The sequence below is a fragment of the Marmota marmota genome, unplaced genomic scaffold (assembly GCF_001458135.2).
Source record: "Marmota marmota marmota unplaced genomic scaffold, marMar, whole genome shotgun sequence".
NCBI classification, from domain to species: Eukaryota; Metazoa; Chordata; class Mammalia; order Rodentia; family Sciuridae; genus Marmota; species Marmota marmota.
This window is the reverse complement of record NW_026000153.1, coordinates 19,782,394-19,796,255: the sequence shown is the minus strand read 5'-3', so window position 1 is coordinate 19,796,255 and position 13,862 is coordinate 19,782,394. Positions and strand designations below refer to the sequence as shown.

The 13,862-nt window shown below is 39.5% G+C and overlaps 1 protein-coding gene across 1 annotated transcript in view; it reads left to right on the top strand.

The window, feature by feature from the left end:
- The window catches only part of Nudcd3 (NudC domain containing 3), a 98,482-nt gene that overhangs the window by 67,491 nt on the left and 17,129 nt on the right, over positions 1 to 13,862 (top strand). The window contains 1 exon segment of the mRNA XM_048786314.1: positions 2,723 to 2,855. Coding sequence (XP_048642271.1) covers positions 2,723 to 2,855 — 133 coding nt within the window.

Genomic DNA, 13,862 nt, shown 5'->3' with positions numbered 1-13,862 from the left:
TCATCCTCAGCCCCTTCTCTCCACTTTTGAGGAGTCTTTATGTTTATTCTCTGATCTCTGTCAAATGCTAAGGCCATGTTGGCTTTCATTGTGTGTGTGTGGATATTTTATTTATGTTTTCATAATTTTGATTAATTTCACAAGGTAACATAGATGTAGGCTATCTGTGAAGGACATCTATTTCCTCCCAGTTCCCAGCTTTAGAGGGTGTTGCTGCTGCCTTTTATTCTTTTGGAGAGTCATTCATTGATGTTCATGTGTGTCCATATTAGATGGGAGCTTAATGCTTCAGTTGGAGCTCACATGGGAGGGTCCTGTGGACACTGGTAGCTAGGCAAGTCTCTCTGGCTATCCCTGCTCCTCCTCATCCTGATTCAAGGGACTCTGGGATTGATTCAGGAGGGCACTGGGTATCAGGTCCGTAGGGAACATCAATGCCTCCTGTTGACACTTTTCAGAAGAGAATTATTTTTTTCTTGTTGGTTAAAATGTCTGCATATTATAGGGAATTTGAAATAATACCTAAAGGTACAAAGAAGAAGGTTAGATTCTTTGTTAATCTACTACCAGAGCTAACAACAGAGATTTAACCTGCTTCCTTTTAGTTTTTTTTATATGTATATGCACATATATCATTTCCTCTTAGAAGTTGAGGCTATACCATACATAAAAGTTACAGATCTCTTTTTCCATTTTTATAGTATGTTGAAAGCTTTCTTTAAATAGTCTAACTGGTCTTTGAAAACAGTTTATTGATTGCATATACATTATCTTTCGTTTGCTGCCTTCACTCCACCTGTTTTCTCAAATCATGGAGGCAAACATGCTCTGTGTTTCTTAGTTCCTGTGTGTCATCTCCATGCAGTACATTACTGTCCCTGTGGGCAGTTTCAGGCTGGCATTCATACTTATTGGTCCTGCTAATATTCAGTGCTGAATTTTGAGTTTCATCTCTGAAATCAATTCCATTAGCTTCTGTGGTTGTTTGGGCTGCCACAACAAAGTGCCACAGAAAGGCAGCTTAAATGACATTGATTCTATCATGGTTCTGAGGCAGGAATCAGAGATTAGGGTGTTTGGCCTCAAACTTCCTGAGAAGGCTGTAGGAGAGGATCTTCCAGCCTCTTCCAGCTTCTGGCTGTGGCCAGCAGTCCTTGTTGTTCCTTGGTTTGTAGCCTCATCACTTCAATCTCTGCCTCTCTTCACATAGCCTTCTTCTCTGGGTATGTTTTCCCTTTGCGAACACCAGTTATAGTGGGTTAAGGCCCACTCTAATGACCTCATTGTAACCAGATCACGTCTATAAAGATCCTCTTTCCAAATAGTTTACATTTTTAGCTCTTGAGGGTTAAGACTCTGACATATCATTTGGGAGGATACAATTCAACCTTTAACAGCCATCATTAACCAGCTCAGAGAACTTGGGCTGGATTGAAGGCCCAGCCTCATGCATGTATAGAGATAGGCACACCCAAAGTGGGCAAATATATTCTTATCTCAAAACTTGAGCCAGAAAAAGGATATCCTCTTTTACCATCCCTTCCTGACCCTTGTTTTATGTTTCCATCAACACAGATATAAGCAAATGAAATTTTGTTTTCCCACATGATTGAAAGGAAGTGTACCTGTTGTTTTTGGGTCCATGGGGCTCTCTACCAGATTTCATCTGCTATTCTCTGAGCAGGCCCTGGAGAAGGTGACTGAGTATATACTCACTTCAGGATGTTCAGTGTCTGGCTGCCTCTTCTGTTATAAGGCTTTTGTCTGTGACTTAGATCCTCAAATGAGTAAGTGGAATTGTGAGTCTAACCTCATTTTAATTAAGTGTGTATATGACTAACATTGTTAAATTTTATGACAGATATTTTCTTGGCTAGGCTTGTTTGCACGTTGTTTGTAACAGATATTCAAAGGGATTTGGTTGACTGGGTTTTTTTAGGCCATCTTAGTAAATATGTTGCTTATGTCTTACTAATGATGCAACAGCGTAATGCAGTCCTTTGGCTTTGACTTACTAGAGAAAATAGAGACTCAGTGTCAGATAAAGATTGAAGTCTGATAGTTGCAGAATTAAATTGTTTTGCCTTTTTAAAATGATAGGCCCTGCCAAGCAGTGTATAAGAAATCAAGCACCACTGGGGGCAGTGGTGCTTGCCTGTAATACCAGTGATTCAGGTGGTTTGCAAATTCAAGGCCAGCCTCATCAACTTAGTGAGGCCCTAAGCAACTTAGTGAGGTTGTGTCTTAAAATAAAAAATAAAAATGACTGGGAATGTAACTCAGTGATGAAGTGTTCCTGGGTTCAATTCCTAGTCCAAAAAAGAAAAGGAAAGAAAAACCAAGCTTCCATGAGCAAGGATTTTGTTAATGAGAGCATATCTGACTAGTGGGCAGGCCTAGTTCTGAGTACTGTGGCAGCTGGCAGGACCCGGCTGTGCTTTGATGGTAGTCATAGTTGCTTTCCTAAATGTGAGGATTCACATATGGATTTCTTTTCTGTAGCTTTTCTCTTGTCCTATGATTTCTTAGGAAACCATGTAGAAGGATCAGAAAGGAAATCCTCCCAAAATAGAGGGGGTTGCAGATGCAAAAGCAAGTGAGCTTGACATGAAACTTGGGTCTGTTACTTCTCAGGATGTTAGAGTGGAATATGCCAGGCTGCCTGCGGGGCCTGCTGCTCATGTCTGCCTGGCTGCATCTTTTCTTTCTTATTCTTTCTTAGGATTCAAGAGCAGTTCCAGAAAAACCCTGACAGTTACAACGGTGCTGTACGTGAGAATTACACCTGGTCGCAGGACTACACTGACCTGGAGGTCAGGGTGCCGGTGCCCAAGCACGTGGTAAAGGGGAAGCAGGTAACAGCTGGGGCAAGGGAGTGGTTCAGCCAGTCTGAGGCGTCTCTGGAGGGACTCAGCATTGTTGCAGGAGGATTAGGATCAGCTTCAGAACATGAGGCACATTCCTACTCCTGCCTCAAGCCTCCTTCTACCAGTGAGGTTCTTTCAGCTATCTGCAGGAATTTCCTCTTGGGGACAGCAGATCCAGTTCTCATTCTGAGCAGCATCAACCCCAAGAGGGAACTTCATATATTTGATTTCCTCAACTGACTTAATAAAGTCATAGGCATTCTCAGGGCCCCATTGAAGATGGTCAGCTTCTTACTTTTTTTTTTTTTTTAAGAGAGAGAGAGAAAGAGACAGAGAGAGAGAAAATTTTAATATTTATTTTTTAGTTTTTGGCGGACACAACATCTTTGTTTGTATGTGGTGCTGAGGATCAAACCCGGGCCACAGGCATGCCAGGCGAGCACACTACCGCTTGAGCCACATCCCCAGCCCTCTTACTTTTTTTTTTCTAATATTTTTTAAAAAAAAATTTTCTAATATTTTTTTAGTTGTCAATGGATCTTTTATTTATTTATTTATCTATCTATCTATCTATCCATCTGTCTATCTATTTATATGCAGTGCTGGGTGTTGAACCCAAGGCCTCACACATGCCAGTCAAATACTCCACCACTGAGCCAGCCACAACACTAGCCCCTCACTTTTCAAAAGTATACTCAAACATTACTTTGGTGAATTCTACATTTCCTTTAAAGATCAAGTGTGCCTCAGTGTGCCCAGGAAAGTCCAGTTGGCTGAACTCATAATGAGGACTCAGGTGCCTGCATAGTGGATGTCTTGTGGGTTTCCCAAATTCACCAGTCTAGGGCCTAGCAAACTCACATTAGAGAAATGACCAGTGGGTAACACCCCTCCATGTATGGTGAACTATGTGCCATGTAGATAAAAGATTTGTGATGCGATAACTGGGTAGGAGGAGGAAGAAGGAGAGACCAGGTATGTGTACCCTAGACATTGCAGTCCTCCCGGGGCAGCAAGATGGCTGTACAGGAAGGAGGGACAGGCCCAGTGTGCCTCAGCATCCCTATCTCCTTCTTCTGATATCTGTTTATTACTGCTTGTTTCACATAGGTGACACATGAGCACTGAGGCTTCCCTGACCCCAAGTCTCCTTTCCAAAGTTGGTTCCCTAAAGGAAACTGCCAGGGCCAGTGCTCTGGTGTTGTTGGATGCAGCCCATCACTGATTGGGCTTCGTGGCCCGGCCTATCATCACCAATGCTCTTGGGAAACTGGTCCCACTTATTCAGGTATAAGTGCCACACTATGATCTTTTTCTTTCCTCTTGACAAGCACTAAACTGCTTCTGTTTTTTTAATGTGGAATCTCCCTACACCCTCCTTTAAACCATGCCAGGTCATGGTTGAACCCCTTTGCAGCCCTGCCTAGTCTTGAAGCAAATTGAAGAATCTGAGGTCACAGTAACTGAATTGCAGTCCCTGTGGGCTGTGCCCTGTGGGCTCTTTCATGGGACAGAAGGTGTGTCAGGTGTAGCTGTAACATGCACATCTTGAGTTGATTTCTAAAACCTTTATCTAGTGAGCTAGAGTGAGTAGAATTTAATCTTTTAGAGGGAGAAAAAAGTTTCATCAGGAAACTGTGATAGGAATATTGTTATAGGTTGTTGTAAATAGGTAGGCATCACTTAAAAAAACCCAGGTAATAATGCCAAATGTGACATTACATAATTCCAATCCACAGTATAACAGACTTGATTTGTGTCAGAACTGTGTCCTTACTTCAGTCTTCCTAAGAACCTGCAACCAGCAAAGTATTATTGTTTTATAAATGAGATATTGAAACTGAGAAAAGTTATTAACTTATAGACATGTGTTTCCGTCTTGTTTAGCCTAGAATAGGGAGCATTCTGGATACAGGTTTGGGTGAATGAATAGATGAATAAAAGTATAGTTTGTAGGGTGTGGGGTGCTATACTATAAAATTATGCTGTTATTCATCATGAATAGATGTATAAAGAGCAGAGCTGTGGTTTGGTTTAAGTGTGCCTGCTCTAAACTATACTTTTCTCTCTGGGCACACTCCTCACTTTATAAGTAATCAGTAATGTCTGATGTTGTGGTGCAGACCTGTAATCCCAGCTGCTGAAGAGACAGAAGGAGAAAGTTCACAAGTTTGAGGCCAGCTTCTTCACCTTAGCAAAACAGTGGGAACATAGCTCAGTGGTAGAGTGCCCCTAGGTTCAATACTCAGTACTGGAGGAAAAATAACTCTAACAAACAAAAAAGAATAAATAAATAATCAACCAGCATTGCTAGTTTATGGAAGAAGAGATTTTGTAGAGTGTGTAACAGGAAGTTGAGTTGCATTTATTTTTGTGGGGTACTCCCTGCTCTGACAGTGGGGTCAGACGGCTGGCACCCCACACCCTACAAAGTGACAGATCACTAGGCTCAAGGTAGATGTAAAATCCAAGCTGGGTTTAAGCAAGAACCTCCAGCCCTCCTGCTGCATGTCTCTCCTGCAGGGCTCTCCTCAGCATTCCAGTCTCTGCTTGGAATAAGCAGATGTCTTGCACCTGAGCTGTTGGATAGGGCCATGGCAGGCCCACTGTGACTTCTAATAAGGAGAAATAGCCAGTTTTGAATGAATGTAGTTCATTCTGTGACAGGACAGATAGGGCATGCTTATTTGCCATGAACAGGGCAAAAATAGGAACCATGAACCTTTATGATATCACAACTGTGAATCAGTGAACTGTGGATGGTGTAGCTTTGGCAGAAGCAGTTCTCTGCATAACTCTTCCTTTCTCACCGCCCCCCACTCACCACCTATTATAGTATACCTTTTACCAGTACCTCGTGACCCCTAGAATTAGAGTTCAGTATAACTTTAGGATGCAGATCAGATCAGTAGGGATTATCTGCACAGAATGCCAGCTTCAAATGACTCCACCATGTCTGGTTCGAATAAGTCAGGAACAGGTGCAGGCTGTCCTGAAGAATTTTCTTGGGGTGTTAGTGGGTTGGGTGTTATTTCCATTTCATTGTCTGATAAGGTTTCCAAGTTCTGAAAAATGTTGATTACTATTCTTTATTCACTTTGGTATGTGTATGTGTGTGTGTATATATATATAGTTTTCTGGGATTTAATCTGACTTTTGGGGCTTTCTCTGAAAGGGTAGAAAATAGGTCTGTCCTTAAACTAGGTTTTTTTTTTTTTTTTCCTGGACTTAATAGACCCAGGTTGGCTGACTACTATTGCCATTCCTTCCCCAGAAACCGTGCTAGCCCACGAACTGGAGGTTGGAGCTATGACTCCTACTCTGTGAGCACCAAGTTATAAGGGTCTTGCCCTGTATATATTGCAAAATGACAAACTGTCCTGCCTCATATTTAGATTTATTTTCTCTGAAATGCTTTTGTTATGACCTCTAGATTAATTGGTCCTGTTTTTTTTTTTTTTATTTTAAAGTAAATGAGTTTATAATCTTTTTTTAAAAAAAATTTAAACCACAATTTCAGGGTGGTTTGTTTGTTTGCTTGTTTGTTTGTTTATGTTTTTGGTACTGGGAATTGAACCCAGGGGTGCTTAACCACTGAGCCATATTCCCAGCCCTTTTTTATATTTTATTTAAAGATAGGGTCTTGCTAAATTGCTTATAGCCTTACTAAGTTGCTGAGGCTGGCTTTGAAACTGTGATCCTCCTACCTCAGCCTTCCAAACCCATGGGATTACAGGCATGCACCAGCACTCCTGGCACAGCCCTGCGTTTAACAATTATAACCCTAGATCTGGCTCATTCTGCAGTGGATGTTTTCTGAGCACATGACCTATTTGGTGATTACCAAGACAGACCCCAGACTGCAGTCCAAAGTATATATCCCTTTTATTGCATGGGTAGTAAGAGTCAGCACATAATGAGCAAGGCAGTTCCAGGTAGCAGCATGATACAGAACATAAAATGGGTAGTTTGTATGTGTATCCAGAACTAATGGAGTGCCCATCTCTGTGACTCTTCCTATCCTACTTTCTGGCCCACTGCACACTTACTGAAGATGGTGAGCAGTATGTGCAGGTCTCAGCTGTCAGAAGCCAGGGTTCCTCCTATGGCTCCCTCCTATACATAGAAGTCTCTGAGCATTTCCTTATCACACTGGATGGAAAGGTGGAAGGAAGGGGCTTTTTGCATCAGCCACTGACTTATTTAGTATTAGGGTATTTGTGAAACTCACTGATGTAATTTGCACTTGTAACCTACTTGTGAAAACCTTCATGGCCTATATAGTGGAAATTTTTCTTTTATCAATAGCATTTTTTTCCATGTCATTTTTACAATACTGTAAACATCTCTTTAAAATTTTGGCTTCTCATTTAGTGATCTGAGAGTTTTAGTCATGCTTAATTTAAAACTTTGGAGTAAGTTAATTTCATTAGGTTTCACTAGTCTAAAAGGGCTTTTCCTTAGAGTTGCACTTTCTTTTTGGACTGGCTCCTTTCCAGTTGCTCCCTAACCGTACCTGTCATAGCTGCCTGTCAGCAGTGTTTATTTTTGGTTTTTGTTTTTAGCACCTATCAGATATAATCATGATGGTAGCCACGATTGTAGCACCTCGACAGATTGAGTCAGAATTGGTTCTGTTGGTGATGGAAAGGCCTTATGTGGGCAGCTCTGTTTGTGTTGGGTCTGGGCAGGGTGTGAGACTCAGGGTGTTACTGGATGGAGCATTGCAGCAGAGTCCAGGTCCTCTATCCTCCAGCTGTAGTTTGATGCCTTGCAGACATCAGCAGAGCTTTTCCTTTCTAAAGTTTTTTCACATTGATCTCTTTTCTGCAGAAATTGGTATGGTGGCAAGGACACATTTGCTTCTCAAGGGTCAGGGGAAACAAATGAGAGTATGTGCACAAGGCATTAGTATTGGGGTATTTGTGAAACTCACCAATGCAACTTACAAGTTTTTTCAGAGGAAAAATAGAAGATTTCTTATTTTACATATAGCATTTTAAAAAATCACTTCACTGGCAAATTGAAAGAACAGTTTCCCAGTATGAAGCTATTTTTTTTGGTCCTGGGGCTTGAACCCAGGGCCTTGTGCATGCGAGGCAAGCACTCTACCAACTGAGCTATACCCCCAACCTCAGTATGAAGCTTTTAATCTCCTGCCTCAGTAGAATATGGTTTAGTCATTTCTTCACCATGTTCTTTGCATAATCCACTTTCTGCTGTTCAGGAAAAGCTGCTGACTTCTTTCCCTCCCTTTTCCTCAGTGTACCCTCAGAATAGGGACAAGGAACTCTGAGTCGATGACAGATATTCATGTGATTGCTTATCTGACCAGGGTGGTTATAAACCTGGCATTTAATTGAATCATAAAATTTAAATGCTTTTGAAAATTGAACTGTGGAGATTTTTGTTTAACCTCTCATTTTGCAGTTGAAAAAATTCTGGTGAAATGGCAATAGAATGGAGACCAGAACTCAAGCTCCCACCCCACCCTGTTTTATTGACTGTTTTGCATGGAAAATGCTGAGAAGTTGTTGTAAACAAATTCATTATTAGATATTGTTGAATGATAAGGAAATCTGTTTCTTCCTGAAATGTCCTCATTCTCAAAGATACGAGTGTGTGCTCATCACCCTATTGTATGCCCATACCACCTCTGTCTTCATCCCAAGAACCTTCCAGAGCCCCTGGACATGGTTTATATGTCTTTTACCAATCCTCAGGTTTAGACCTGTGGTAGCATTTCCTGAGCTTTGATGCTGATACTGGAATTTGTGCTGAAAGCTCCACAACATATGGCATTCTCTTCTTAGAACTTATTTGGAAAACACTGTAGGAAGACTTTTTATTATAGGAAACTTCCATAACAGAAAAGGCTAATAGACTACATTTATCTATTTTTAAATCTCTCTAATTTTTGAATGCATGACACATTTGTATGTTCACAGGTATAACATGGCCAATGAAAAGTTACTGTCCTGGCTCTGTGCTTTATCTGCCCTGTATTGACCTAAGTCATCATGTAACAGATTTGGGGAATATTTCATCAGGTATTTTTAATGCATATTTAATCAAGTGTGAATGCATATTTTCCCTTTTTGCACATATGTTCTGTTTTTGAGATGACCTCACTGTTCCTGCCCAGTGTCTACCTGGCCCCACCAGGGTGGCTCTGGCTGCTTCTGTTAACCAAGTGCTATGCTTGGTGGACTCCACTGTCCATAGTCACCTGGCTCAGGTGGCCACCCCTCACACCCACCTGAGGCTTACATCCTTTGCTTTTGCCCCCTATAAGCAGCCAGACTGGTTATTAAATAAGTCCCCTGTTAATGGATATTTAGGTTACTTCCAGTCTTTTATAAACACTAAAGCAATAAATGTGTATTTTATTTTACATGTATGCATCTCCATATGAGTAAATTCCATGAAGTACAGTTGCTAGATTGAAAGATATATATCTTTATATAGAATATATAATATATGTATCTTTAAATATGTAGAATATATTCATATACATATTTATATGTAAATATAATGTTTATATATTTACATAATTATACTTATATATTTATAGAACATATAAATTTATATATTATATCTTTAATCATATAGAATACATGTATATATTTCTATAGGTATTACAAAATTGCCTTCAATGAGGGTTGTACTAACCTACATGCCTACCAACAGTGTACAAAAAAACCTTGCTTTTTCACAAATTTGCCGACAATATTATCAGACTTCTGGGTTTTTAAAGTTGAATCGGTGAAAAATAGCATCTAGGTATAATATAAATTTTTATTTCTTTTAGGAATAAGCATCTTTGTACTTGAGTCTTTTCTTAGAATAAATTGAATCTTCTGCCCATTTTGTTAGGTTATTACACTTTTTCTGAGAGTTCTGTATGGATTAGAGATCAGGTTTTTTTTTAATGATATGTATATACCTATTCTCCTTTATCCTTGGGGGATACATTTCAAGACTCCTAAGTCACGCCTCAAACTGGTGATAGCACCAATCCCCCCACCCCAGCCACACACACACACACACACACACACACACTGTTTTTACTATACATAAATTACTGTGATAAGATTTAATTTCTACTTGGCACAGTAAAAGATTAACAACAATAATAAAATAATAATAAAATAGAACAACTTTAACAATATATGATAATAAAAGTTATGAGAATGTATATGATCTTTCTTTCAAAATATCTTACTATACTCACCATTCTTCTTGTTATGATGTGACATTATATAGTGCCTATATGATGAGATGAATGGGGTGAATGACATAAGCGTTGTGATGCCACATTTGGCTACTGACTTTTTGATAATGCGTGAAAAGAAGAGTCGTCTGTTTTGGGTGATCCTGGATCATTGAGCTTTGGTGATGTCAGTGGTTGAAGATCCTCCATAGTTAAACATTTTTCATGAAACCTTTTGGAAGAACATTGTAATTGGATTCTTATCAAAATGTTGCTGCAGAGGTTGGAATCCTAGTAGTCATATGGGTAACTTTAATGTGTTCTATCTGAGGATTGTTATCCATAATTTTGACCTTTAATGTCTCTGCTTCATTTTCCTTTTCCTCTGTAGATGACTCAACATCTTATTCTTCCTCTTCCAGTTCCTCATTCATTATCACTTCTTACAGGCCTTTGATATGTTCTTCCGCATTGTCATCAAGCACATCCCCAAATCCTTCTCCATCAACTTACTTATCTTGCTGCATGAATGATTTCCCCAGCTACTGTCCCCAGGAAGCATTCAAACATAATTTACAACTCCTCTCCATAAGTTCTTCCAAAAGGCATTTAGTTTCTGGTTTTAACTCATCCATTACAGCTTTGATGAATGCTACTGTGCCAGCAGTAGTGAATGATTTCAAGTAGTACATTATGTCCAGATTGAGGTCTGCATCAATTGTTCATCATATGTGACCAGATACCAGGGGTTACATGTGGCCTTGACAAACCAAATTAATTCCCTGGTGAAGGGGCTAAAGGTGTGAGATTGTTTCGGACCTCCACATTTTTATTTTCATAGCAAACAGATTCAGGATGGCCAGGTGCATTATCTAGTATTAATAGGACTCCGAAGTCCAATTCTTCCTCATCCAAGTATTTTTTTCATTTCTGGGATGAAGTATATTGGTGGAATCATTCCATAAACAAGATGGCTGTCACCCACGCTTTCTGATTATGTTGCCAGAACACAGGCAAATAATTTTTGTTTTTGTTTTTGAGAGTGTGTTGGTTCTTTGTACACTATGCCTAGCTTTATCATATGCCCCACAGCATTGCCTCATAGTACCGGTTAATCTGCCCATCCATGTTTTATGCCCCTTTGCCTCCTTTGCACTTTTATGAATGTAGATTCTTTGGGGCATCTTCTAGAAGAGTTTGGTTTTATTGTAGTTGAAAACTTGCTTTCTCCATATTCAACTTCTTCCACTCTTCTAGAAATCTAGTAGCAGTTGCTTCTTCAGCAAAAGTAGATTTTCCAGTGATTGTTATATACTTTATATTGTTCAGTAACTTCTCTAGTAATTTTTATATATTTTATATTTTTTAAGTCCCATTCTATTCTTGAATCTGTGTAACCATCCCTTACTTGAAGTAAATGACTTGGTAGCACTCATTTCAGGATACCTCTTGCTGAAGCCTTTATATAGGTTCAGTGCTTCCTGATGTAACAAAGTGCCATCAATTAAAAACACCTACAGGTTTAATGCCTTTTCTATCTTAACTAAGTACTTATATGCTGTGGCCATAACTTTTGTAGTTTGGAGTGTGAAAGTAAAACTAGCACAAGTTGCCTTTTGCTTCTTCACAATTGCATGGATAGAAGATTCATTTTTAACATTGATCTTAGAACCTCAGTACAATTTTCTTCTTTCTTTATTAAGTCAAGAACTTGCATTTTTTGCCCCTAAAAGGAAGCACTTTATAACGTCTTTTTGGCATATCCGCACTGCCAGCATCACTACTTTTGTGCTTCAGGGCCATTATTAAGTAAAATAAGGTTATTGAACACAAGTACTTATGATGCCATGACAGTAGAATTGATAACCAAGATGGCTACCAAGTGATAAATTGGCAAAAAGCATATAAAACTGAGATGCAGGATAGTAGGATGATTCATGTCTCAGGAGGGATGGAGTAGGGTGGGTGGGTTGGTAACAAGATTTCATCGAGTTGCTCAGAATATTATGTAATTTAAAACTTATAAATTATGATTTCTGGAGTTTTTCATGTAATATTTTCTGATCACAGTTGATTGTGGATAAATGAAATCACAGAAAGTAAAACTGTGCATGAGGAGGTCTACTGTATTGCACATCTGTTGTTTAGTTTTGCTATTTAGAATCTGAGTTGGTTTATGTATTTTCCTTGCACAACGTAGTAATTTTTTTATGTAGTCATAATAATTTTTTTGTTTTGTTTTTTGTTTTACTGGAGAGGGGACCCAGTGGTGCTCTACCATTCTGCTGTACCTCTTTCCCTTTTTATTTTTTATTTTGAGGCAGACTCTTTAAGTAGCTAAGGCTTGCCTTGAACTCTATTGATCCTCCTACTTCTGAGTCTTCTAAGTTCCTGGATTACAGGTGTGAGCCATCTCACTCAGCTAATCAGTTATTTATAAAAATGCCTCTGGAGTTTGAATCAGGATTGGAAAAGGGAAAGTAGATAGCATTTTTACAACGTTTCAATGATAATCAATTATTTGAGCTTTTGCTGCCTTATAATCTACTTTGATCTTCTTATCCCCCTTACAGCAGTCTTGTTCTACTAATATTTCCAATTTAATTGTTAGGAACATGAAATATTATGTTTTTCTCAAAGAAGACCCTTCCGTATAACAGTTTGGGCTCTATCTCATGCATTAATAACCAACAGCCTAACAGTATGAACTTTAGCACTTGTAGTTGACTTTTCTATTGTGTTTGTTAGATATAGACATTCTAGAATGCAACTATTAAAAAAATATATAGGTGAAGGTTGGGAGTGCAGCTCAGCATTAGGACTCTTGACTAGCATTCTCAAGGTGTCCTAGGTTTGATCCCCAGTGCCACCAGAAAGAAAAAAACATGTGAACTTGAAATTGAACAAAATTAGGGAGATAACAGCTGGAGTTGAAAATGGACACTAGTGTTGATTTTTAAAAATTGTAATTTTAAAAACTGTTGTAGATTATATGCACCATCTGTTACAAATTGTTGTATGCGGATGAGGCTGGTATGATGTGTTGATGGGGAATACTTTGGGTTTTAAACCAGTTCTTGAATACTTTATTATGCTTAGCATATGTGGATGTGCTCCTGGGATATAACTACCCAGTGCACTTGTGTTCAATCCTATTACAGTAAGGATAATGAATCACTCGGCTTTCTGGATATCATTTCTAATCTTAGAGGATTCCTATCAGTACCCCAGGTGACATCTCCCTGAGCATGAATGTGCCACAAGGTTGTTTCGGATGTAGCCTCAACCTCTGTCCCTCTTTCAGATGCCTTGCTAGTCCTTCACTTGTGTCTCTGGACTTGTCCTGTGGGCTGAGACTGAAGAGAAGGGAACATCTTTGTGTTCCCCACTCTATGCCCAGTTGCACCCCATTCTGTTCCTCCGCTACCCATCCTTGCACATACAATTTTAGTTCTTATAGGTAAATACCTAAACATAGAATTGCTGGGTCATATGGTTTTTTTTTTTTTTTTTAATATCTTTATGTGGTGCTGAGAATCGAACCCAGCACCTCATGCACACGGAGCGAGTGCGCTACCACTTGAGCCACATCCCCAGCATCATATGGTATCTTTATAATTAATTTTTTTTTTTTTTTTTCCGAGTTTTCGGCAGACACTAAATCATCTTTGTTGTACGTGGTGCTGAGGTCGAACCCGGGCTGTCACGCATGCCAGGCGAGTCGCGCTACCGCTTGAACCACATCCCCAGCAATCACTATTTGATCGATCGCCATTTCTGAG